General features: G+C 42.5%; 3 protein-coding genes and 3 non-coding genes across 8 annotated transcripts; 2 read left to right on the top strand and 4 right to left on the bottom strand.

Moving 5' to 3' along the window:
* Positions 1-7,021: 7,021 nt before the first annotated feature.
* Trnas-cga lies at positions 7,022-7,103 on the bottom strand. The gene has a single exon. It is a non-coding gene; the product is annotated as a tRNA-Ser (tRNA).
* Positions 7,104-7,559: 456 nt separating this feature from the next.
* Positions 7,560-7,641, bottom strand: Trnas-cga. Its single transcript has one exon. It is a non-coding gene; the product is annotated as a tRNA-Ser (tRNA).
* A 168-nt stretch (positions 7,642-7,809) lies between these two features.
* Positions 7,810-7,882, bottom strand: Trnar-ucg. The gene has a single exon. It is a non-coding gene; the product is annotated as a tRNA-Arg (tRNA).
* A 3,373-nt stretch (positions 7,883-11,255) lies between these two features.
* Positions 11,256-13,033, top strand: LOC108151248. Of its 2 annotated transcripts, none has more exons than XM_017279775.2 (3): positions 11,256-11,991; positions 12,053-12,766; positions 12,832-13,033. In XM_017279775.2, exon 1 carries the CDS (start codon positions 11,299-11,301, stop codon positions 11,974-11,976), a length of 678 nt encoding a protein of 225 aa, XP_017135264.1. In that variant the 5' UTR covers positions 11,256-11,298; the 3' UTR covers positions 11,977-11,991; positions 12,053-12,766; positions 12,832-13,033. The 2 variants fall into 2 exon arrangements, with proteins under 2 accessions (XP_017135264.1, XP_017135256.1); XM_017279767.2 differs by having other exon boundaries at positions 11,257-11,991; positions 12,050-12,766; positions 12,832-13,028.
* Positions 13,034-20,950: 7,917 nt separating this feature from the next.
* Positions 20,951-23,951, top strand: LOC108154357. Its single transcript, XM_017284656.2, has 2 exons — positions 20,951-21,092; positions 21,160-23,951. Exons 1-2 carry the CDS (start codon positions 21,006-21,008, stop codon positions 21,733-21,735), a joined length of 663 nt encoding a protein of 220 aa, XP_017140145.1. The 5' UTR covers positions 20,951-21,005; the 3' UTR covers positions 21,736-23,951.
* Positions 22,913-25,647, bottom strand: LOC108164647 (ubiquitin-conjugating enzyme E2 N). 2 transcript variants are annotated; one of them, XM_017300497.2, is made up of 2 exons: positions 25,459-25,647; positions 22,913-23,951 (listed from the first exon to the last, which is right to left on the bottom strand). In XM_017300497.2, exon 2 carries the CDS (start codon positions 23,838-23,840, stop codon positions 23,385-23,387), a length of 456 nt encoding a protein of 151 aa, XP_017155986.1. In that variant the 5' UTR covers positions 23,841-23,951; positions 25,459-25,647; the 3' UTR covers positions 22,913-23,384. The 2 variants fall into 2 exon arrangements, with proteins under 2 accessions (XP_017155986.1, XP_017155987.1); XM_017300498.2 differs by lacking the exon at positions 25,459-25,647 and adding an exon at positions 25,225-25,298.
* Positions 25,648-26,652: the final 1,005 nt, after the last annotated feature.

Below are 26,652 nucleotides of genomic sequence, written 5' to 3'. Positions count from 1 at the left end.
ACTGTGTCCCAAGGTTCTCAGAACAACGGAACGAAGGGGACTGAAAGCATTTTCAAAAGCATTTCATGAGTGTAACCCTTTAAAGAACGATACTGAATCCATTATGAAACAGTTTCTGGCTATTTATGGAATACAACTTTTCCTAATCCGTGATGCTTAAGCCTTTTAACAGTAGAGTGTCCCAAACTTGGCCATAAAATAAAATGTATTTACATTTAATAAGCAAAATCAACTAACCAAGTTCCTCATGCGGTAAAAGTTTTGTTGCCCTATTTCTGTACTACCACACACTCTATAAGTCACAAGTTAAACGTTTGCCCTGGCCACGCCCCCGAATGTGGGGGGCAGACTACAAAACTGTCAGAGGGGCGGAGGCAGAATGGAGTCCCACAAGGATGGGTAGGGGCAGGAGGGATGGATGGATGGATGGATAGATGGCGGTGGCTGACTCAACTTGGAAGGGAAGTGCAAAATGTTGAGAAATCATTTGCATAAAATAATTTTGCGTGTTTTGAGTAAATAAATTACAGAACAAGTGTAGGGCAGGCCGCAGCAAGAGAGAGAAGTAGTAACCGATATGGCTACGGAATACTGGCCACAGATACAAATACAGATGCAGATACAGCTGCACATAGATATACAGATACATAAGCCCACACACACTTGTGTGGAGAGGCAATGGCAAAAGTTTTTCTTCAGTCTGTCTGAACGGAGTTGTGCAGACAAAAGATACAAATATAGCTACATATCCCTAGCCCCCGAATCCTCTATCACCATCTGTGGGGATACCCTCCTCCAGCCCCTCCCAGTCCTTGGTAACATGTCGTTGAGCAATTAATAACGGATTATGAGGCGACGGCGACGACGACTCCCACTAGCATTGACAATGCGGAAAAAAATGGCATAAATATGGGCTACAAGGGACGAGAGGAAAGGACGAAAGGTGGGATAAGCTCTCTGACGGTATCTTTGAGATTCACATTTTTGTGGACAAAGAATAAAAACACCCAGTAAGTACAAACAGTACTTCAGCCCGACATTCGGACTCTGAGATACCCCTGTTATCAGCTAGGGAAGGAAAGAATCTTCTCGAGTACACAGATTATTAAAAGGCAATTTTGGCATGTCTATAGGTCTGTCTATCTATGAAATGAACATGGGCCTGCCTTCTCTTACATTTTTGCTGTCCCCTACAATCGTTTAAGTGTTCATAGCCTCTACAGTTTTTAGGATATTGCTTTAATATTTGGTTTGAAATTACGCAGAATCATTACCTGCCATAGTTTCAAATATCATTTTAATCGCTAGACTATTAGACACAAAAATTATGCCTTTGTGGCATCTTCTACTGTTGTTGAGGCGATAAAAAAAATCTTCGAGAATCATGATAGATTCCTTTGATCTAAAAAATGGTCCATAATTTAAGAATATTGTAGGAAGACTACAATCTCAGGCCTCCTAGATCTGGAGATTATCGAAACCTTAGATCAAAAACCACGCATGCATTTACTCATTGATTAATTCCTTGAATATTTCTGTTATAGATCGTATTCGAATCGTTAGCTCGAATACAACATACCCTTGAAGCCTCTACGGATTGCGGGGTATAATAAAAGTAACGCATATCTATGCGCTACAAATGTATCTTTCATCATTGGCTCTCCTCCGCCTCCCTACCCCCATCGCACACAGCTTTTCTTTCTCGGCTCTGTCGCTGTACCCTTGGCGCTGGTGCCAGGCTTTTAAGCTGATGAAAAGGAAAATTCCCGACCATTCAAAGTCCAAAGTTTTCTTTCTTTTGAAACGTGGTTCCTCCTCCATTCCCTCACTTGATTTCCATCTTTATTTTTTTTTTTTTTTGGTTGAGGGCAGGATTTCTTGTGAAAAGCGTAAAAATTGCTGTAGATTAGCCTCGACGACGGCGACATTGTTGGGGCTCTGTTTGCGTTGAGGGACATCTCATATGAGTGTTGGGCATTAAACCTCCAAAGTTCGTCCTGAAACTGGTATCCAAAGGGAGTAGAAGGAGTGAAAGAAGTAAGAACAGAGAGAATGCTTAAGGAATAGGAGTGTACGATGTGGAATTGGCATTAAATGTAAAGAAAGAAACAACAAAAATATCAAAGGAATTTAAGGCGCGAATTTGGGATGCCCCTAAATGAATGGATTAATATTATGTATAACCATACTTTTAGGAGTACTTGAAGGAGTGAAGAAAGTGTTGACTATCTTGGCCCTGATTAGTTTTCTTTTTCATCGATTGGAACTCATGGCTCTTCAACCCTCTAATACCTCTTAAGAACGACCTACAGATCCATTCGACATCCTATATAAGCCCTGACAGTTCTTCGCATTTCCCACCTTTGGATCTGCTGCTGTTTCTTTTTATTATAAAACAAAAAACAAGCTACAAAATATATATATGGAAATTCCACTGCTGGGGTCCCCAAGCGCCTCACTGCCCCTCCTCGCCCCCTGTCAGACCACCCTGTCAAGTAAATTCTATTACACTTTTCGTATTTTTTTGTTGTCTTTTTTTCCAGCTTTTTCGTTTTATTTTATGTGCGTCTTGTGATTTTTTTCGTTGTTATTTTGGTTGATTTTTGTGGAGCTCTCTCAAGTGCAATATGCAGGCCTCCCTGTGTCCTGGGCCCCGCTTTCCCTGCCTCTTCCCTACGAGGTCTGTCTCATTCTTTTTAGTATCCTTTTGGATTTGGCTCTCCGGCTCCTTCATGTATTTTTTATCTAAATGCCCCAAAGGCATTCTTTTGCAGCATAGACAAAGTCCTGGCTGGTGCCTTCTTCTACTCATCCGAAAAAAAGCGAAGAAAATAACGCAGTTTCTCTGTTGCTGCTTTTGTTGTTGCTGTTGTGGCACGAGTATTTTTTTTTTTGTGACTTTCAACAGAAGTTGGGGAAAAAGTTGCAAAGACGGCAAAAGTCATGCGCCAGAGAGCTCCTGAAGGACGCATCAAGGAGACACACTGTGGCAGCAGTTGTTCTCCCCTCCCCTCCCCTACCCCCCCACCACCACACCACAGCACACCTCACCCCCTCCCCGCTGGCCTTCTGTTTCTCTATCGGTGTCCCCGTCTCATTCTGGCCGCTTCATCATCATTAGCGCCCTCCCAAAAAAAAATGCAAAAAGAAAAAAATGCAACACACAAAAAGAAATGCCGAAAATATGCTTAGGGTTAAGTGTTCCCGTTAGAGGGTAAGGCAGCTGGAGGCACACCGTCACCCTGCCTCATGCCGCTCTCCCTCCTCCTCCTCCACCTCCCCCCTGTTCTCCTGTCAGGGCCATCGCCCTTACCATCATCGGTGCTACCATCATCGCCCTCGCAATTGTCAAGGCCCTAATCCAAAGGTTTCTTGTGTTCCAGGGGGTTTCCAGGGATAACGGTGCATACGGATACACACTGTCCATTGTTTGACCACGACAATTGTTACAAACACAAAAACCTATGCGAATAAAGGCTACCCCGAACAAGGGATACTCTATCGCCATATGGAGGGACCAGGAGTCATCGAGAGATGGAAATGTTACTGTTCCCCAAAAAAGGAATGATTCTTAAGTAGCCATCGATCCATCGATTCTACCGATCCCCGCTCGAAGGCTTTGGCAAGGGTATACAAAGCAGCGCCCCCCCCCCCCCACCCCCCCCACCATCAAGAGGCGGCCCTGCAGTTCAATGCACCTCATATCTAAAACCCAAAAAAAAAAACCAGAAAGAACGTATATAAAATTCTGAAGAAGAAAACAAAAATAAGCAGGGAAGGCCTCACACGCACACATGCATCTGCGAGTGTTCTTGGGTGTGTGTGTGTGTGTGTGTGTGTGTTTGTGTGTGTTATTTATTGCGACACAAAGGACTCTTGCAGGGAGAGACAGACGTTCAATGTCCTGCAGCCTGAAAACGGGCTAATAAAATGTGACGAGCGTAACGCAAAACGCAACGCGAATTGAAAACTTTTGCTGTGGCAGGACACATGGCTAGCCCACACACACACACACACAGACAGCACGCAGGACATTGACACCCGAAAATAAAATGAAACAAAATAAAAAAAAAGAAACGCCAGCGAGCCGAAAAGTCCGAAGCCCTACGAAGACGCCGCCGAAACTGCCGACGAAAGCGAAGCCCAAAAAGCCAATCCCTCTCACAGGACATGGCCAGAACGGGACACGGGCACGTGTGCGTGTCGACAAAGCACACACAAACACACACACGCACACACACACACAAACACACACACAGGCAAGAGTCTGTTGTCTGTTGGATTATCCCCTGGCCCAAAACGTCATCGGGCCCTGGTCCTGGTTCTGGGCCTGGGTCTGGGCCTGGGTCTGGGCCTGGTGTCCGGGAGTGCATTGAACCTTCCGCAGCCGCTGCCGTTTCGCCTTCGTCTCGGTTCTTCGGCTTCTCCTTCTGGACGTAAATCAAAATGAGAGTGTGTCCTGGGTGCTGCACAAACCGGCAACAGCTGATGATGTGTCCTGGCCTGGCCATTGCGTATACGCAGTGGGGAACCCTCGGTGCACCCACTCAGGGTATCGCCCCCGGGCAGCGGTGTGGGACCGGGCCTTTGGTCTCTGGCCTGAAGTTCGTTGAACGTTTTCGTGTTTCTTGATGTTCCTTCTTCAAGTTGATGTTTGCCGCGTCTCAAGTTGCCATTCCATTTGCAGCCGAGCCAGCTGCCGGGCAACATGTTGCCGGCAACATTGAGCCAAGAGGCGGTGTACTCAACATTCCAGGAATTTTTTATGAAATTTCAAGGGCATTTCAATTGGGCGGGAAGTGCTTAAATGTAATTCAAGGCAATTCGAAAAACTTCAAATATAAGAGGTAAAATCTCTGGAATCAGATAATCTGATATCCAAATACAGCTCTTAAGAAGCTCTGTACTTCCATCTTAACCCAGAAAACTGTTGTTTCGAGGCTGAATCCAAAAGATACAACTGATTAAGAGCTTATTTTTTAGCGAATTAGTACCACTGAAAGACTAAAGTCTAAAAATAGGACCAATACCAAGCAGAATACATAAAATTACAAAAAAAAAAAAATAATAAACTTCTACTTTGGCTCAAATTACCTTCAGAAATACCCATTCTGCCGATTCGATTGAAAAATCCTGTGAAAGGTCATAAAATTTTCTTTACAAGCAATTAATTGATTTGCATATAGGCGCTCCAAATGCCCAGTGAAAATTATGAAGTTGTGCCAAGGCAGCTCATCGTAAATATGAGGACGTGATCTAATCAGCCAGGCCTAAAACCAATTGTGGTCTCATGCCATCATCACACATCTCATCTACATATCCATCGACTGTGAATCAGCCATGGAATATTTTCCGAATTCCCGATCATGAGAGTCTGCACAAGAGAAAGCCATACTTTATAGGAATTTTTCAATAAAGAAAGAAAGAACATTGAGAGGTTCTTTTGATCAACTTTAATAATAATTCTACAAGATTTTACTAGTTTTTACTGGTTATAGAAGACGCCGCTTGTCACCTCAATCAAAGATGGGCAATCGGCAGCGTTGGGCGGCGTCATCAAGCAGAATAAAAACCCCCTCAAGTTGGAATTGGATTGCCACTTGGCTTGGATCGGAGGGCCTGAAGTTGGAGGTCGGACAAACGACCACCAAAACGACGACGACATGCAAATAATCTTCATACATACATATGTACATATGTGTGTTGTGTGTCGCTTGGTTGAGCATTGTTAAGATCGGTATCTGCTGGATTGGGAGAGGGGTGGGGGGGAGGGTGCCATTCATGGCAGAAGTCGGCTGAATAAAGCAGTCAGTTTCCGAGTTGGTAATACATTTTCCAAGCAACGTCCCTCTCCGGCTCTCTGGGCTGGGGCAACAATCTAGTTTGGCTGCACTTAATTTCAGCGCTTAACAGACAATTAAAATCCAATTAATTCTGACGTTTATTATGCTAAGCCGACTGTGGACGGGGCGACCCCTGTGCCGGAGGAGCCAGTGCCAGTGCCAGTGGCAGAGCCGGAGCCAGCCTTCGGACCGTCGGGTCTCCACATAAATTCATGGCTCCCAGCCGCCTCGTCCTACCATTGCCCAGTAGTAGTAGTAGCAGAGTTCTTCATGCCGCCGCCGCTCTTGTTGCACTGTCGCTTCGCGTTGTCTAAAAAACTTGCTCCTCTGCCTCATGTGAGAGCAGCAAAAAGAGTTCCCTGTTGCACTGAAAAGTTGCCCCCCCTTCCCAGCGCCCAGCTCTCGGTTGCAGCCACATGTTGATTTGTACATGGTTGAGGCATGAAAGAGTCCAATAAATCTTTCAATTTGGTATGCCAATTGGCAGGGATTACATTACTTTGTGGCCAAGCTCAGCATTCATGGATCTGCCTCTGATTACACACATGTTTCGGTAGACTACAGGGGGACTTGTGTCCCCAAAGTATGCTGCCCCTGAATAAACTTTAAATCTTTAAACAATTTCCTTCTTTACACAAAGAGTCATAAAATAATTACCGTTTCTGGCCAATCATCGGATGACCGACCAAAGACCCCTTGGCACGACCCAAGCCATAAGCAAAAGGACCGTAGCAGACAGGACACATTTCGGGCCTTTTTTTGGCGTACGCACGCACACACACATGCCAGACGGAAGGGCAAAACGAAAGTAAAGGAAAGCCAGCCAAACAAATAATTTGTACAAAAATAAAAGCAGCCGAAAAAGATACAAAAAGCGGAGAAGGTTCAGCCAAGGTTCAACGAACCCGAACACCCGACGAGTCGGCAGTAAACGTAAATAATTTGTGCGTGTTTCCCGTGCTGGTATTGGTGCGTATCTGTGTGTGCGGTGGGATCTACGTCTCTGCCAGACAAACGGCGACACAAAAATGCAGACGAGGCGACAAACCCACCGACATACCATTAATTATTCAAATGGGGAAATCAAATTTAATAGAATTTTGAAATGAATTTCATGAGAAATGAAAAATAAAATGGAAAAAAAGACTCTGGAGAGAAGAGAAGACTCCCGCATCAATCGCAGCCGGTAGGATTCGAACCTACGCTCCCAGAGGGAATCTGATTTCGAGTCAGACGCCTTAACCACTCGGCCACGACTGCTATTGGCCTGACCGCAGACAGACTTTTTTGCAGATTGAATGGGAATGGTATGCTAAATGATTATCAAATTAATTGATCATAAATGATAACAATCAAGACTGAAACAAGCTTCATTTGGGCAATAGTTTCCCTAATCTACCAAACAGAGATATGGATTCGTATTGCCCTTTTGTTTATCTCTGCGATATAAGTACCGAAATTTCTAGCTATATTTGAGAATAGTTAATGGGATATTTAATTAAAATTTATGTACATTTAAACAATATAAAATTCAAGTAACCCGAATTTGTATTGAGTGTATTGAGTTGTATTATTAAATTGATTCCCTGAACAATTTTGTTCAATTCAATTGAATTAGTTGCTAGATGTTTATTATTAATATTTTAAATAAAATGCAGGCAAAAATTACAAAAAAAATGTAGCCTGAGAAAGCCCGGAACAAAGCCTCAGTCAAAGCGCAGCCGGTAGGATTCGAACCTACGCTCCCAGAGGGAATCTGATTTCGAGTCAGACGCCTTAACCACTCGGCCACGACTGCTTGTTCCAAGTGTGTGTCGTAAAGGCCACATAGCGTTCTGGCAGGCAACAGGCGGGACACAATGCTATCCTTGGCATTGCCTTTAACTAATAATAAATTGTTGTATAAAATAAAAAATAGTTTAGGAAAAGCCAAACAAAAAAAAAAAAGAAAAAGTTAACTTTTGTTCGACCGTGACAGGACTCGAACCTGCAATCTTCGGATCCGAAGTCCGACGCCTTATCCATTAGGCCACACGGTCAGTTGTTCTACGAGCATCCCGAATCAAATAAAACCAGCCGGTGGTCGAGAACTGGGTATGAGAATGGGATCTGGGCTTAAGTGTGGGATTACTTCTATGATGATGGTGTGATGGGGTGGGGGGGGTAGAATGAGTTCTTGAGCAGGGAGGGGAAGTATGAAAAGCGGGAGACAAACTGCATTCATTTTTTCGTCTTTTGTTGTTGTATTCTTGAGATATTCATGTAGATTTTTCAGATATATTTAAGAGCGACCCGCTCTGCGTCATCACATGAAATAGAGGGAGAGGGGACGAGATTCGGAAAGGGCAATGCCTCTCAAACTGCTTGCCCCCAAAGGCGCGAAACGGGAGTGGAATACCCCGCATTTACCACCCGGTTATTTACACCATTATTGTGTTAGGTCATGATTATTTTATCAAGAAGAAGCTGCAATAAAAACGCTGTTGGCTGTGGCCCATCCACCCCCGTTTCCACTCCCAAGCTGACGTCGTTGACGCTTCTTGGACCAATATTTTTTCTTTTTTTTTTTTTGTTGGTAGGGTCTATTCAAGTGTTTTACTTTTTGGGGCTGCTTAAATATTACGAGTGTGTATGTTTAGCATTTGGATCGATAATTTCTGTCTGCGCCAAACGCATTTACGTGTTTTATATACACATATGTATGTGCACATATGTATGCGTGTGGCTTTGTTTTTGAGTTTACTGTCTACTTATGGGTTGGAATAAGCTTTGGGATGGGTGGAAAAACATATTGGGAAACTACAACATAATAAAAACAAATCCAGGGCCATATAAAAATACAAGAGATTACACATCTACATTTTAGTTGATATTTTTTCATATATGTATAAATTGTCATTAGCTCATTTTTTACATTTCACATTTTGACATATGTTTGTGGACGTTGACATGCAATGACTGCATCTTTCAAGAGGCGATGCAGTTACTGCACCGTCAAGTGGCCCGTGTGACACCAGCAGAAGGCTGTTACGCGCGGATCCCAGGCAAAACGCAGCCCTCCTCCCGCCCAACCGACCGAGGGGCGCTGCCGCATGACGCGCGGTGCGTAGCCGAACCAAACGCGAACATGCAAGAAAGATAGCTATTAGACTAACATTCGAGGAAAATTAGTACTAAACTTACTAAGAAACTAAGCATGCAATCAAAGTACAAATACCACTACAGTTACTAATTAATAGAAAGGTGTGTAAGGATTAATAATTTAATAAGAGGAAGAGAATTAGTGGTGGATATAATATGGTAGAGCATAAGACCCTAAACGGTTCATGCAAGGAATAATTCGATCTACAAAGTGGAAGGAACAACGGTATAAAATTTCTAGTCAGTCTAATAGGAATCGTGAAGTTTATGCGGCTCAACAGATCAGTGCTGTCTTCGTCACCCCTGATCAAGTTGTGCATAAATATCACACCAAGCATTTTTCTACGGTTAACTAAGGATGGGAGGTTTACTAATAGTAGTCTACTAGAGTAAGATGGGAGTCTTACACCCGCATCCCAGTTAAGGCCCCGCAGAGCAAAGAGTAAAAAGTTTTTCTGTACTGATTCTATACGGTCCTGGTGTACTTTGTACTGAGGGCACCATACACAGGAGCCGTATTCTAAGATCGGACGAACAAGCGAGGTATAGAGAGTCTTTGTTATATAGGGGTCGTCAAATTCCTTTGACCACCTCTTTATAAACCCAAGCACGCCCATGGCCTTATTTACCATGGTAGAAATGTGTTCGGAAAACTTTAACTTGGGGTCTAACATAACACCCAGATCATCCACCAGGGTAATTCTCTCAAGAGAACCACCAAATAGGGTGTAGGGAGCCAACAAAGGGCTAGAACGATGAAATGTCATAACTTTGCATTTCGAGGCATTAAGGTGTAACAAGTTTGCACAACACCATGACTGAAAGTTATTGAGATCGGATTGCAAGCGAGAATGAAATGAAATGTCCTTGTACTGGACACAGAGTTTAACATCATCCGCATACATAAGTACTCGAGAGTATGTTAATACTGAAGGTAAGTCATTAATAAAGAGTGTGAAGAGTAAGGGGCCTAGATGGCTGCCTTGTGGTACTCCCGAAGAAACCTTTACTGGTAAAGAGAGGGAGTTTTTGAAGAGGACTCTTTGAGACCTAGAACAAAGATAGCTAGAAATCCATCTCAGGAGGTTGGGCGGAAACCCTAAAAGGTCAAGTTTATGCGCTAAAAGGGAATGGTTTACAGAGTCGAATGCTTTACTAAAGTCGGTGTAAATAACATCCGTCTGTAAGTTACATTGAAAGCCTTTAATAATAAAAGAGGTAAACTCTAACAAGTTCGTGGTGGTTGATCGCCGCCTTATAAATCCATGCTGAGTTGGAGATATAAGTGACTTGCAGAGATGTTGCAAGTGCGGAGTTAAAACCCTCTCAAACATTTTAGGAATAGCGGATAACTTTGCTATACCTCTATAATTTTTTGCATCAGACTTGCATTGTATTTGCCAAGTTCTAGAAAGTTCTTAGGTGAACATTTTTTATAACAGCTTCCTAAGCTTGATTAATGGGCCATAATATATATAATCTAAAAATCGTTATGTATATTTTTATTCGTTTTTAGGCTTTTGGTTTTAAATGGTTTAAAATTGAGGTAATTATTGAGGTCACATTTCATAGCGGGAGGAGAAATTACTAATTTGAAAATAATAAAAAAAAGGCCTATTTAAACGGAGTAGCCTGGTCCATGTTGAAATTATACACGGCTCAAATATTCCCGCAACGCGCTCTCTTTTCGGGGCTTATTTTGCTCTCAATACAACAGCAAACACATAAATGCATATCTTTCTCTGTCGTCTCTGACCGTAAAATAAGACCCAAAAGAGAGGGAATACTAGTCTAGACTGGTGCCAGCATTACTGATCAGTGTTCATCAACAAATCTGAAAATTTAAAAATACTTAAATGTACTGTAAATATACTTAAATATATTCGAATGGACTTTATGGTAAAATCTTATTCTGGAAAAAAACTATATACATTTTAAGCATTCAAAATAATGTTATTATACCCGATACTCAAAATAAGTATAGGGGTATATTAGATTTGTGGTGAAAGTGGATGTGTGTAACGTCCAGAAGGAAACGTTTCCAACACCATAAAGTATACATATGTATATATTCTTGATTCGCTCCGCCCACTTCCGCCCCCACAAAAGACGAAAACTAAAAAGGCGCAATCAGAAAGGATAACCATATCTACCAGATTGCCGAATCTGTCCTCGTTTTTCTGTGCATTTTGCAACACTGTACCATTTTGTGCAGATAAATAGAAAATTCCACTTCGATACATTCTTTACTTGACAGGAAAGTCATTTACCAGCACCGTTCTGTTGACAGAAGAACACTTCTCTGGAGAAAAAAATGTCTGCTTGTGAATATAATTTGACGAACAGCAAAAAAGAAATGGAAAACGCTATTAAAAAAGAGGCAAAAGGCTCAGATGTGGAAACAGACGAGAAATTTGAAGGTATCACAGTGGATGCCGCAGATCAGCAGCGGGTGGTTTCGTATCGGCACTTCAGTCCAGATCTTTGCTTTTCGTTGAGCGACTCGAGCACCGATTCTTCTGATACCAGCAACAGCTGGGACTACAAGCGACGCGGCGTTAACAAGAAAAGACTTCACAAGATGCGTGCCGCCGCCATGCGTTTAGCAATAGGACCATCCCTCTCGCCCAATGCAGGGACAAGTTTATCAAGCTCAGATGACGCTGATCCTATCAGTCCCCCATCCTGTAAGCGGCTGAAGACCTCGGCCACCACTTCGAAACTAGAGTCATCCAAACCGAGTGCCCCGAATGTGCGCATAAAATCAGACGCCCATCGGAAGAGACTGGAAGCGTTTCAGCAGAATCTGCGTGTGGTCAATGAACAGATAGCCAAGAAGTATTCAGAGCTCAACTACGGCGGTTTACGTGCTGAACCCGGTACCATTCGGCGTCTTCTTGGACGTGCCTGCGTTGGCATCAATAAATTTGCTGACAATCCAAAAAAAACTCCAGAAACAAAGACTGAGGAGAAAGGCGCAAAGAAGAACTAGAGCGTGGACATTCTAGTAAGTCCTAGTCCTCGGGAACATTTTTTCCCAATAATCTTATTGTTTTTGAATACAGAAGGATGTCAAAATCAAAGAAGGTGGACACTCAAGATGGAGGGGGGCCAGCACCAACACGACTGAACAGCAATGAATGGATCTGCATTTAAACCATAAACAAAACATACTATAGAATACTACGCAAGGCGCCGTCGTAGGACTTTAACACTTTTTCGGAATTTGATTATAGCTAAATCAATTATACACATGTAACAATTATTCGCAGGGCACTATTTATGCTTTCTTAGGCCATCCACATCCATCTGTAATTATTTTTCCACGCTGAAGACAAGAAACAAAGATAATTTTATCTAGAGGTGGAAATAATACCGGAATCCAAATCGATATTCATCACTTGGCAGCTTTTGCTTATCGATACATGACACTCCCTACACTAGTGAAATAAAAGAACGAATTTCGCGAGAAAAACAAAAACAGATCTGATTGTAAATTAGTGAATAAAAAATGGAAAAACTTAGATTTAAAATCGAGCTTGAAGTTCGGGATCGTTGCGCCGTATAGAAGGGACTACAGACCGAAGCCAACATCGAGCGATGAAAACGACGGCGGTTCGGACATGGCAATGTGGGACGATGAAGAAACCGACGATGGAGCTCAGGATGGGGAGGATACATCAGTATCCGGTAGACCATAAGCCAAATGTATTGTAGAAAGCAAGCCACAAAGATGACTAAAACATGTCCGTCCCCAGCTTCGTTTCTGGATCTCAACTTCTGTAATTAGTTGCTGGTCTTTTTTTTTGTGACTTGTTTGCTAACCAAAACTTACTTTTCTACTTAGAGGCGGAGAAGAAGGTGTACAATTGAGGCAAACATCCATTAATCATGCACCGAAGGAATTAGTGGGGCCACCCACTGGCGGAGCCTCGTTTTGGATTGTTTTTTGACCGGGCATTGTTACCACTATCCCATTTCCAAACCATCAATAATAACGCAATGTGGCAATGGGCAGGCAACACAGGAGCTGACAGAATTAGTTGCAAAAATTTATTTATGACTCTTTGTTGGGCTGCCGTCTTGTTGTGTTTTTTGTGGTGGGCATTGTTACCAGCAGCCACCGCCACAGCCACCATTGCCATTGCCAGGGAGGCAGTGCCTCTTGGCCCGCCGCTCACCTGTGCTGTGCTGATTTATAGCCCCCCCCCCAAAGTGCTGCCAATAATTGGCCATAGATCGAACCAAAGAACGAGAGAACTTTTGTCTCCATCTCGAATGTGCACTGAATGTTGTTCATTTTGATACCCCCCCCTCCCTTAACACATGGGTGGGCAGGGCTGGATTCTGCATGGTATACTTGAAAGAAAGTAACCAAAATTTTAGGTATTTTCCAATACCAAAATCTCTAGTCATTAAAGCTCCTATTCTGTAGAAATCGGCTGAAATCCAAGTAACGACGGGGTAAACCCATAGTCGTAATGTTGTCTATAATTTTAATTCTTTAGTGGATTTTCTCTTATTGTGTATTTTCCTTTTGTTCCTTTTTTTTGGGTTTGTCATGGCCATGGCAGAAATCTCATTAAGTTTTACATGCAACGAACAACTGACATGCAAACTACATTCGGAGAGATATAGAGATAGAGAGAGGACCAGGGGAAATGCAGTGGAAGGCCAACTTGGAGCAAAAGACCAGAAGAACTCGGTTGCCAAGTGCGTGGCAAAGGCGAGGCTGATTAGCATATTACCATGTAATTAGATAGTTTGTAATTAATTTTAATTGTAGCCCAGGCTACTACTCTCTCTCTCCCTCTATTGGTCTCTCTGCACATTGCAGCGGAAAACTTCGCACTTTCCCAAGGGGGGAAACTAACTGCAAAAAGATGGGATTATCAATGGGGGGATTATAGCATGATAAAACCCTACACTGAAATGTCGCAACTCTCAATATGATTTGAAGTTGAGAATACATGTATCCCGGCAACAATCTATTGCTATACACTCTGAGAAACACACCCATATTTAAAGTAAATATTATTTAAAAACTTTTAAGTAAATAACTAAATAATAATATCCGGTTTTTACGTAAAAACCTAGTGAAATTAAATAGAACTCGCTTTGATTTAAATATAACTTTATGCAAAAGACTTGTATACGACGAAATATATTTAATTAAATAATATAAAACACTTTAAAAATAAATATTAAATTCTGTAGGAAATATATTAAACATACAGATGCAAATATTTTATTGAAATATATTTATGTATGAAATATATTTGGATCAACTTCGGTTTATTGTAGACAAAAATATTGCCTCGACGTCCAATAATTTACTCATGGCGTGTAAGCTTTAAGTAAATAACTAAATAATAAATAAATTAAATATCCGGTTTTTAACTAAAAACATAGTGAAATTAAATAGAATTCGCTGTGATTTAAATATAAATTTATGCAAAAGACTTGTTATACGAAATATATTTAATTAAAGAATATAAAACACTTAAAAAATATATATTAAATTCTATAGGAAATATATTAAACATACAGATGCAATTATTAAATTTAAATATATTTATCTATGAAATATATTTGGATCAACTTCGATTTATTGTAGACAAAAATATTTCCTCGACGTCCAAGCTAGTGGGCAGGGGGTTCCAGTAGTATTCCCCTAGTATTTTCATATTAATGCTAATGTTAATTCTTTTCACAATTTCCACTCTTGGTGCAAATATATTGGTAGACATTTTTAAATCCAAGTGTAGCTAGAATATCTCACTCGATGCCGCCTCAGGTGCCTGAATTTTTCCTATAAATTATGAATCACCAGGTGGTACGTACGTATACGTATATTCCACTTCAATTGATCTCTGAATATTTGATGGAAACAGTCAGGTAAACAATATGGTAAACGTTTTGGTTGTATTTGTGAAGCAATATACTACGAAAATAGGAAAGAAAAGGAAGGGAAAGCAGCTAAAGAAGGTCCTCTCTCTTTCGCTGTGTGCCTGTCCATTCGCACAAAACCGAAATAAATAATTGATGAAACAGCAAAGCGCACGTAGGGATTTCAGAGTCCCCCATCAACCCATCAACCCACCAGCTCCACAGCCAGCCGGGAGCAGCAGCGGCCAGTTCCAGTTGCTCCTCGAACTCCACCTCTCTAGGTGGTGGTATTTTTACCGGTCCCTTTTGGAGCTCCCTCTAAGCCCAGTGTTCTCTATTTTTCCTGGTCTTCCATCTGCAGCTGTTTTTCAAAAGCAAAAACCATCTCTGGCCTACGACGCATGATGTTGTGTGTGTGTTGTGTGCCTGCCTGGCCCTGCCCTGCCCCCCTCGCCATGCCACATGCCATGTGCACTCGGGATATATATATTGGTATACTCGGCATATGGTGGGGCGTGGGGGATAGTGTATATATATGGTATATATATTCCTGTACGTGCGCACTTATCGATTTTCTGCTTGAAAAACGTTAAGCGAAATGCGCCCAAAGCGACGTTCTCCGTTAAGTTTGGTCCGGCCAAGGGCCAGGACCAGGACCAGGACTAGGACCAGGCCCAGACCCAGACCCAGGCCCAAGCGCAGCCAGGGTTCCCAGCCCCACACAAGCCGCCGTAACCCTACACACAGATACCCCCACATATATATGCCACACACACCCCTGGACAAAGGGTTGCCAGGGCCACATTTGAAGGGACTACCGCACCGTTCGAGTGTTTTTCCCCCACCCCCTGAGTCTGAGTGATGTATGGCTGGCTGGTTGTGTGCTTCTGTGTGCTTGTGTGTGTGTGTGTGTATGGGAGGTGGCAACAATAGGCGTGTTTCGTAGGCGGTCTTCCTCCACTTCGTACAGTTTTTGGTCCGCTCGTCATCGTCAAAGTCAGTGGTCGGTCACCCACAGCCAAAAAGGAAAAAAAGAATATAATTAATACCCAAGTTATAAGCCAGCGGGAACGTGGTAGAAACTACATTTATACCCGATACTCTCCTCCGCCAGAGAGCGCACACTGTACCAGGAAGAGTGTGTGAAAGATAGAGAGAGAGGATGAGTAAGCGCGTGGACAAATTTATGCCTTCAATCTGGGGCTAATATTTATCAGATCTGATCCAGATTCGGCCATATGGTAGATATGGGCTTTCCCTATGATTATGCTTCTTTGGTTTTCTTTCTTTGGAGGGGAGCGTGGTACAATTTTGAGCTACACTTGCAACAGTCTGACTTTACAGGAGTCTGGATACAAAATTTAGAGGCTTTAGCTCTTATAGTCTTTGAGATCTAGGCGCTCATCGGGACAGACATGGCTATATAGAATCGACTATTGATACTGATCAAGAATACATATATATACTTTGTGGGGTCGGAAACGCTTTCTTCTGGGCGTTACACACATCCACTTTCACCACAAATCTAATCTACACCTAAGCTCTCTTTGAGTTTTAAAAATGTGGAAAAAGTTTAATTACCTTTTTGCCGTGATAAAAACAACCAACAAAACTTTCCATGAATATAAACAACAAATAAGAGAATAATAAATGCAATCAGGTAGCTCTTCTATCCATATAAAACAATATAAATTCCGAAAAATCACCTAAAGATTCAACAATCTAGAAGTTTAAAGACCAAATGAAAAAATAACTAAGAAATATCAAATAAACTTTAATTAAAGTATTTTAATACCCAGGAGCACTGTACCCACTGTGGTAAAGTGATGCTCTCTCCCATCAACAAATACAAATACCGATAAGCAAATGTGTGTTTTGTTAACTTAATTCCCGGAAAACTTTCCATAGGCCACATATCACATCTGAATCGGGGGGCAGGGCAGGGCAGGGCAGGGCAGGGCAGGGCAGGGATTGAATATGACGAGATGGACAGAACGTCAGTTGGAGAGAGAGAGAAAGAGAGAGAGTGTCCAGCCAATGGATATATATACAATATATATACATATCTTCATATAACCATAGAAACAAACATGTGTACAAGCCATAGACAGTGCGTTTCAGCAGTAGCTTATTGAAACTCTATAAGGAATAAATTCTAAATCTCTAAAATGGTTACAAGAAATGTTTTCCAAAATAGATCCGTTTCAAAAGAGCAACTGAGATCCAGCTTAATTATCCAAAAAAGGGTCTTCTAGATGTGTATATTTTTCGAGAATTATATTCTTTAAAGCTTTCTTCTCGTAGTTATATTAATGTCACGCACTGTACTAACTATCTGTGAGTCCATATATGAGAACGGCCTGTGTGCGGTCCTGTGCGTTGCATGTGTCTGCCCCTGTCCCCAAACAAACACACACCGACAGACGGTTGGAAATCCCTAGACCCAAGTTGCATGAACTTCACATTACTTCGCATTTTCGCATTTCGGAGCTGAGCGGTGGGTGGTGGGTGGTAGGCGGTGGGTGTGATGTGTGGGGCCTACCCAAAAGCGAGTCAAAACAAAACATCAAAAATGGGGGAATGGCAGCAGAAGTAGAAGCAGTAATAGACGAGGAAGAATGAAACGCAGTGCAGAGCACACACACACACACACACACACACATGGAGGACACGCAGGACACCCAATGGCCACACACACACACACACACAGAGAAGAGGCGGCCAAGCCCAAAGGCCCGGCTTGGATGCCGCCATTTTACTGCGTCCTGCACACACACACACACACAAAACCCTCAAACCGCCAACGTCCCACCCACACACACACACACACACACATACCCCCCTTTGTGCACATTTGTGCTGCAGGTGCGCCACTGTGTGTGGAGGGAGCGAGAGAGAGAGAGAGAGAGAGAGGCGTGTGAGAAGGCGAGTGAGTAGGGGGCGACGGACAAAGGACGAAGGACCTAGAGTTGATTGCGAGCGAAGCAAAAATTTCCGACCTATCGCATGCAGTATCCTCGTTGCGTTTCCCCCTCCCTTCCAACCCCTCTGATGCATGCGTGTGTGTAAAACCTAAGCCCACCCAAACTCCCATCGAAAACTCCCCCGCACAACCCAACCCTTAGATACAGACAGACAGAGAGAGAGAGAGAGACAGACGTAGACAGAGCCCAGGACCCATCCTGTCCGAGCCTGCTTTTTAGTTTTTCCTCGTTTCTTTTTTTTTGGGTAGGTGGGGTGGGGTGTCATTCCTTGACTCGGACTCTGTGTGCGATATCAATTAAGGATACAGCTCACTGTACGGCTCTCCTGCCTCGGCTCTCGGCTTGGCTCTATCTATCTCTATCTCTCTTCTCCGATTTCTCGCTATTTTAGAGGATTTTTTGGTAGCGATAGGCAGACCAGGGTCCAGTCCTCCCACGCCCCATGCCGCCACATGCCACCGACAAAACTTTGTTCAATGCTGCAATGGACAGGACAGCCGCCAGCAGAAAGCGTTGGAGCAAGCGAGAGACATAGAGAGGGACACAGAGTTGCATGTGCGTGTGCGTCGTTGCTTTTGGGTGTATGCACTGCTGTGTGTGTGTGTGGGTGGGTGTGTGGGTGGGTGGGGAGTGGGGCCCTAATGGAAATTGGTTTTATGCATGTTGGCTTTTGTTTATTTTTACAATTTTGATGATGTTTTGCTGAATGCGATGCGAGTGGCATAGCCATAGCGTATCCGTCCCTCTTCAGCCCCACCGCATACCCCCTCCACAAAGACCACGCAAACCCAAAAACAAAAAAAAAAGACCGAATGGACATGTCTCTAGGCTGGTTCTTCCCTCTCTTTTACTCTGCCTGTCTGTTGGTCTGTTTGTCCTCTTTTGCACTCCGTTTGTGTGTGGGTTTTTTCCTTTTTGGGTGTTGACTGTACTTCCGGACATTGCATTACATTACGTACTTGTTTTTCTCTTCCCCTTTTCGCCTCTTCTGTTCTCTATCCTTCTCTCTGTGTGCATTTTTTTTTTGAGCTAGGCTGTACGCCCCATTTCGATTAGCTTTCAAACCCACACACAAAATGGCGAATTTCGTGAGCAAGCGAGACGCAAATGTAATGCTGATTTTAGATGACCTCTTGGTAGTGACTGTACCACCATAAAAGACAAAGAACCAAGAAGAATTAGTAGAAAAAATATTGTCAAAATCTTGCAAAAAAAAAATAGAATTCAATTCAAAAGACCCTTAGAAATACCCAAAAACTGGGAAATTGTACAAATATATGGCTATCGTTGCTCTGGCACTAACAGTGTTCGAAGGCCAGGTGTTCAAGGAGCCAAATTGCTGGACCAAAGGGCAAACCAACTTCCAAACAGAACTGATTTTGTTTAAGGCAATTAAATCACTAATTTAATCACTAAACTTTGTTATTGTTATTGTCATTAGATATATTTTTTATGGATGGTAGATAGTGCCAGTGGGAGTTCCACAACTGTCGACAAATCCCACCTTTCCCTAGAGATATGCTGTGTGGTGAAAGGCTATAAGCTGGTTCGGGCTATAATACTGATCCGATGGGAACAATCAAGAAGATATGATAATTCTGTATGATTCTGCTCTGGCGGATATCTTCTATCCTGTTAAACGAATTTAACAAACTCTCTTGGAGCCAAGCCCTACCTGCCTCTACATGTATTTTGCCCCAAGAGAGGGATCTGCCAATACTCCCTCTGGTGTATATCTGCAGGGAATCAGGTGTCTAGGCGACCATTTATCCGGTTATATTCCATGCCAAAAATAAAACTAGAAATTCTCTCGAGCACACACAAAAAAAAAAGCGCATGCAAAGGCTTGGGCAAAAGGTAAAATGAGAGATGGTCGGAAGGAAAGGGACGCATGGGGGGGGAGGGTGCCAGGAGTGTAAGAGAGACACACAGCTGATAGTTGCTTGCAACGATTAATAGCCATAGTTATGGCCGTGGCCAAGCCCCGAGCCGACAGGACCACCCTCAGCCCCGTTCGCCACACGGCCTCGCCTTTGTCTGCCGATAAAAAAAACAACCACCTCACCCCAGCCCACACACAGGGAAGGGCCCTCTCAAACATCGCACTTTGCATATGCGTTTTACCATGTGCCTTCCAATGCACCCACTCACATTTTCCGGAAAAACAAAATCGACACAGACCCCGCAGAGAGAGAGACAGAGAGAGAGAGGCTAAAGGCAAAAGGCAACAAAAAAAAAAGGAAGAACAGAGAAACGCAAAACAGAACTAAGAACACAACAGACACAAAAAAGAACAGAAAAAATGCAAAAAGTATTCTTTTAGGTTCGACATTTGACTGCCCAGAGTCCTGTGTCCTCTGTCCTGTGTCCTGTGTGTCCAGGGGCCTCAATCTCCCAGAATCAGTATATATCCCATATATCCATATACGTATATACACATATGGACAGAGCGAGAGCACCCAATCAGAGGCGGGAAAAAGGTTTTCGGTTTCAGTTTTTTGGGGGGTGTGGCCAACTCACACACACACAAGAACACCAAAAAAAGGATCCACAAAAAAGAGGACACACATTTTTTTCCCCCCTATCTGCTGCCCAGACCCGGGGGGAGGGGGGGGAAATAGTGGACATGGACATGGACCACCGGGCAAAGGGTTATGCATCCCAAATGCCGCACACCCACCGACATATCGAGGGGACCCGCAGGTCTCCCAAAACTTCCACCAAACAGCAAATGATTGACAACAGCAGACGGGAACCACGGGAAGACCACATTTTCATGTCAAATTTTGTAAAATTTTTTAAATTTTTGAAAGTTTGTAGAATTTGGATGGTCAGGAAGAGGTACTCGTAATGGATCAAAGCCTATGTACGATGTATGACCTGCAAGTATCTTCAACCGATTCCATTTGAGTATATATCTTGAAGAAATGAATCCCCTATGGGCTGCCTTATCATGCCGCCAATTAATAGAAAAATACTCGATTTCTTACAGAACTCCTCTTAATATTCCTCATTACAGATTACACGGAATCGTTGATAACACGTATTGCTTTGCACATCTTTGTACTGTGCAATGCGTGGACCAAATCAGTCTGGTTTTCCCTTTCTCGAACTTTGGTTGGGTCTCAGTTTTCTCAGAGCATTCAACATGTGGTGGTTTTTTGCGATTTTTCTGCTGTTTGTACTGCAACATTCAAGAGCCAGCATTGTACGAGTGCAACCCGTCGTCAGTGAGGTAAAAACTAATCGAAAGTTTAAATCAAATCAAATTTAAGTTAATTCCATGATGTTTTTCCTAACAGGATTCAGTGAAAGTCAGTGTCCAGCTACTAACGCAGTGCAGCTCTTATTGCCTCCTCATTGCCGAACCAGTGCTCCAGTACGCGGAAAAGTGTCAGGAAAACAGCAAGGCGTACCAGGAGAAGAATGACCAGCTGAACAGATTGCAAACACATCTGAACGTCTATATGGATAAAGCTAGGGAAATGGAAAAACTTTTGAACTACAGCAACACGATTAGGGAAGTCCTGGCGGAGTCCCACACGAACCAGACCAACTTCAGCACCAATGTGGAGAACATAATCAATGAGTTGGAGATTGGGAATCAAAGGAGGATAATTAAGGACCTGGAAAAGCAGTTGGAAAATCGAAACGTACAAATTAGGGAAGCGGAGTATGTTATTGAGAAAATGAAGGCAGAGTGCCTGAAGGAGAATATTACGAGTCAAGATGTGAGGACTAAGCAGCAGGACGAACCAATTAACAACATGACCGTGGAAGTCGAACAGCAAGTGAATCAATCGGAAGCCAGCAGGGAGGATATCAAGGATCGACCGAAAAGTCGATCATTGATAAATGGTTCAGGGAATGAAGCATAATAATCGGACACAAGGAAGAGCCTATCGTCGTATAGGTAGAAAGGTCCTATACATCAAATACCTATCAATGTCTATGCCCGATTACACTGTAAAGATATGCATAACCCATGAATTAAAGACGTGCCCGTCAATCCATAATAAGACGCAACGATTAATTATTTTTATTTTTTTTTTAATTTTTTATTAATTTTTTTATTTTTCATTTTTGCATTTATTTCTTATTTTCTCTTAGAAATAAATATGTTTAGTTTTTGCTTTTGTGTTTCCTCATGTCTTTGATTTGTGTTTACGTTTTATTTATTTATTTCATTAATTTGCTTCTTTTTTTATTATTTGGGTGAAAAAAAATGTATTAATTACTGTACATAATTTTTCATTGAGAACTGCCCTTGAAACGTTCACAAATTCAAGCCACTACGTTTAGTTTTTTTGTATAAATATATATTGTATGTATTTATTGTTTTTTTTTTTTAAATCAATTTTTTTGTGATTTTGTGGTGTTTTTTTTCAAAAATTACTAATAGCTTAAAGGCTTCTTGTTTGGTTAAAAAAGTGTTCAAGTAAAACAATCTGCTTATCAAAGAGGCGACTCAGACACAACCCAGCCAACGCTCAAGTGTCAATCGATAATTTATAGAAATGGACAAAAATTACTTGTAAATCAAGGGACTGTGAAAACTAAAAGTAATAAGTTATCGTTTAATTATCGATCATTTATGGAACTTTTCAAAAATATTCTTTTATATTTTGTTGAAATAAATCAATCCAAGAAGCTAGTTATCGATAATTTATCGCTTGCCCTCAGCCTTAATAAAAAAACTTTAATAAATCATAGCTGAAATGTAAATTTGATCAAATGAAACATACGAATCAACATATCCACGGAATAATCGATGAAGCGATGACAAAAAAGAAACACCTTTCCATTTCTGGCACACGTTGCTTGTCCTCGTAATTGATTTATTATCGAATGCTCAGATTTAGGCTCTTTAAAGGTTAATCTTGTGGGTGTTGGTGTGTGTTTATTCAGTTGCGATTACTATACAGATACGAATATATGTATAGCGATATAGATTTATATATATATGTATATAGATACCGGGAGGGGGGCTTTGAAAGCCCGAACCCCCCCAACGGACCCCATCAAAATTGATTGAAATCAAAACGAATTGAAATCTATGGGTATTTCGGATACATGTATTGTGGTATATAATTTTACAACGAATGGTTACCTCTTTCTCTCCCTCGCTTCCATATCTTATCTGAGTTCTCTTCGATATTTTCGCCATGTTCTACGTAACACCTCTCCTATCCATCCGTCATTGCGCACTGATCATACCCGGATCTCGATCGCTTAATTTTAGAGAAGGAAACAATAAGTTGGTTATCCCGCCCGAGACAAAAAAAAAAAATAGGAAAAATTATTTATAACATTTTCTTCTCTTATTTGTTGTTTTCTTTTGTGTTTTTCTTTAGAGATTTAATATATGCTTATGCATTGTTTTACCCCACCCGCCCTACAACTCCAGTCGCTGTCCCCGTCACGCACCCATCGCAAGATCATCCTCCTTCCATGCATTATCATCTCGTGCTTTCGTGTCGTCCTGCTTCGTTCAAGGATATGATAAGGTGCCGACAATGACAAGGATTCAGTCTTCGACAGCATACTTCTGGGTCCACTCACGGGCGTTGCGTATGGCCTCCGCCTCATTGACCTTCCAGAGCTCGGCCACATCGTTTGCCAGGGGATCATCGGGATTGGGTGCGCTGAGCAGAGCCTGAATCGACAGCAGAATCGTGCGTATCTGCAGCGCTGGACTCCACTTGTCCTTGAGCACATCCAAACAGATGCGGCCCAGACGATCGATATTGGGATGATAGATCTTCGTTATGAAGCGCACCTTGGGGGCCGACATCGGATAGTCCTCGGGCAGAAACAGTTCCAGCTTGAAGACGCCACCCTCGAAGGGCGAGTCATTGGGCCCGGTGACGATCACATGGAAATAGCGAGCATTATTTTCATCCGGTATGGCATTAATCCCAGGCACCGGCTCCTGCATCAGGCGCTGTGTCTCCTTGATTATGCGGCGTGGCAGACTCGACATTTTCTCTTCTTTCCTTCAACTTTTTCCAGCTTCTTCTAGGTGGCTTCCTTCTTCTGGGCTGCTTCTTTGTTACTTCCTCTACTTCAAAACGGTGTGTTGCTCCGTGTGTTTCTGTAAAGGGTACAATCAAAAGTAGAGTGGAAAATTGTTTGAGATACGTGAATACAAATAAATTTTCTTGTTGCTGCAATGAGAATGTGTTCAAGGACGCAGCCTGTTGGTGGTTGCTGGCTGCTGGTTCTGGTGCTTGTTTGTGCGCTGTGGGTTGTGTCTGGGTTGGTGGTAGAGGGCTTTCTAGCTTTCACTTTCCTCCAAGCAAGTGGAAACTTTTGATAGAAGCAAGTTGATAGAATTTTGCATGCCCCGCAAATAGTACGCTCTGGTGATTGGGTTCTTACAGTACAGACCTGTTTTGTACCTCTTAAAGCTCCTTAAGAAACGGAAATATTCCTCCTCTGGTTGGGGACTTTATTCCTGATCGCTGGGACTCGAAAGGAGCTTCCACTAGCACTCGATGTCTGTCAGATGCAATTTATACACATACGATATGGCCCCAAAAACGAACTATACAAGAAAGCCCCATAAAAGTGTAATCTTAACCATAAACGAGTATTTTGCTGCACAGTGTAATCGGTCGGTCACACTGGCCCATATGACGCACAATGGCATAGACGGACGGAAGACACGACAGGCGAACGCGCGCACGCCCCACTGTGTGCATGCGGAATATGGCCGGTTGTCAAGAGCACAGCGCAAGGGGGGAGCGTGTGGTGGAACGAGAAGCGGGGCGGGGAAATTTCCAGAAGGAAATGCACAAAATTGTAGAAAATCTAACCAATTTTTGCAACACTTAATACCCATGCGTGTGTGTGTGCGAGTGCGGCTCTTTGTTGTTTTAAAATTTATTGATTTCTTTTTAGGTGACACACGCACGCACATTGGGCACACACATACACCAACGTAAGCGCGCGCGGCAGAACCCCAAGCATGGGCTTTGCGGGGGGGTGCGGGGGCTGCGGTTGAGGTAGAATGAGCCACAGTGGCATGCCACAAAATCAATAATATTACCAATTTAGCTAAACACCTAATACGAATTTTAACACTAATGCGAGCGATATTTTTCGCGTAGCAGAACGCACGCATACTCCCTCCTCATACACACACACACATAAACACACATGGCCTGAGGCAGAGACGCGCACAAAAACGAAAAGAACAAAAGAAGACAAAGAAAGAGAACAACAATTTTGCAGGAAAATAATAATTTTTGCAAATTAATTAAACACAAAAAAAAAACCTCAAAAATAAGCAGCGCAACGCACAAACAAATTTTCGTAGCAAAAACCTATACAGACACACCAGCACAGTGCACACACAAACACACCTTTGGGCAGATTTGTTAAGCCGCTGTCGGTTTTTATCAACTTTTTGTATCAAATTTTTGCGTAAAATGCGCGTTTACTTTGCTGGCCGCCACCTCCAACACGTTGTCCACGTTCTGCCTTATGTTCTTTTGCACTTTTACACTAAATTTCGTAGTTTTAGAGAGAAAAACAATGGGATTTGCAAGAGAAACAAGAAAAAAAAAACGGGGTGGAACAAAAAGTTGCACACTCACAGGTCACAGGGCTCACGAGATAGGTTTCTGGCTAACTTTAATTTTGTTCGATATATACGGCCTTTTCGGCAAATTTGGTTAAATTTTCTTTTTGTTGCAGGCAGTTCGCTCCACCACAAAAAATTATGAATGTCGAACACACACGAAAAAAAAATTTGTAGACGTTGCCGTTGTGTGCGCGTATGCGTGTGACTAAGATGTGCATGTGTTGTATTCGTGTGAGCGAAAAGAGTTGCCAGCTTACCAGTTGCGAGCGCAGCGAAAATTAATCGGGTGTTATTCTCAATATTTAAAGACAATCATGACAAAATATAATTTTGTACGGAAAACATTTGAATTATGACATCTATTTATAGCATTTGATTTCAATTTCCAATGTACTTTTATAAGTTCTCTGTGTAAGCAAACCCTATTTGCACCAAATACATAGCATTCAGCTTTCCGACACGATGCAAGACCGTGTTTTGCAGACATCAGCTTTTTGCTTGGCAGTCGGCAAAACGGCGCGCAAAAATAACTTAGGCCGAACATTTCTGTAATTAAATGTTGTCGTTATGTGCGAGTGTTCTTAAGCTTAAATTGCTTTATTATTTTGTATTATTTTATTTTGTGGAAAACCGATCAAAGCTGGCAATTTTCTACAAACATACATATGTACATATGTATGTAATTAAATGTGCAGGTGCAGCGCCCCTAGACCGGCTTGCCGTATTGCGCCCCTAATCTACGTTGAAGCTTAAATGAATAGATTTCCTATATGTTTTTGGAGCCATGAAGTTTTTAATAGCTGGGTTCCCCCTTTGTAGCGCCCACTTTACGGTAATTATATTCCTTTGGGTAGATTTAAGTAACCAGAGAGACGCATTGGCAGGCTGGCTGGGCTAGAGCGAGAGCGAACATACGTACATACATATGTACGTATGCACATACGGGCATGATACATACAAAGCAAACAAAAAAAACGATGGTCCGGTCCCCTCTGTTTGGTCAATTTAAAATGTGACACCAACACCGAAACAAAAGCAACGACCGAAAAAAAGACCAACAAATTGTCAATTTTGTGTAATCAACGTTTATGCGTTTTAAGTGCCATACCGGTATTGGACGTGAGGGAGAGAAGAGGCTGGTCATAAGCCCACACACATACGCATATCAGCATAGCACACACACATGCACGCTCACATGCGGACATGC

This window comes from Drosophila miranda, chromosome XL, assembly GCF_003369915.1.
Source record: "Drosophila miranda strain MSH22 chromosome XL, D.miranda_PacBio2.1, whole genome shotgun sequence".
NCBI classification, from domain to species: Eukaryota; Metazoa; Arthropoda; class Insecta; order Diptera; family Drosophilidae; genus Drosophila; species Drosophila miranda.
This window is presented reverse-complemented; position numbering and strand designations above follow the sequence as displayed.

Bases quoted from the DNA above. Each gene is read 5' to 3' on its own strand.
- LOC108151248 (XM_017279775.2), top strand. From the start codon at position 11,299: ATGTCTGCTTGTGAATATAATTTGACGAACAGCAAAAAAGAAATGGAA.
- LOC108154357 (XM_017284656.2), top strand. From the start codon at position 21,006: ATGTGGTGGTTTTTTGCGATTTTTCTGCTGTTTGTACTGCAACATTCA. The intron at 21,093-21,159 runs GTAAAAACTAAT...TTTTCCTAACAG, and splicing joins TGCAACCCGTCGTCAGTGAG to GATTCAGTGAAAGTCAGTGT.
- LOC108164647 (XM_017300497.2), bottom strand. From the start codon at position 23,840: ATGTCGAGTCTGCCACGCCGCATAATCAAGGAGACACAGCGCCTGATG.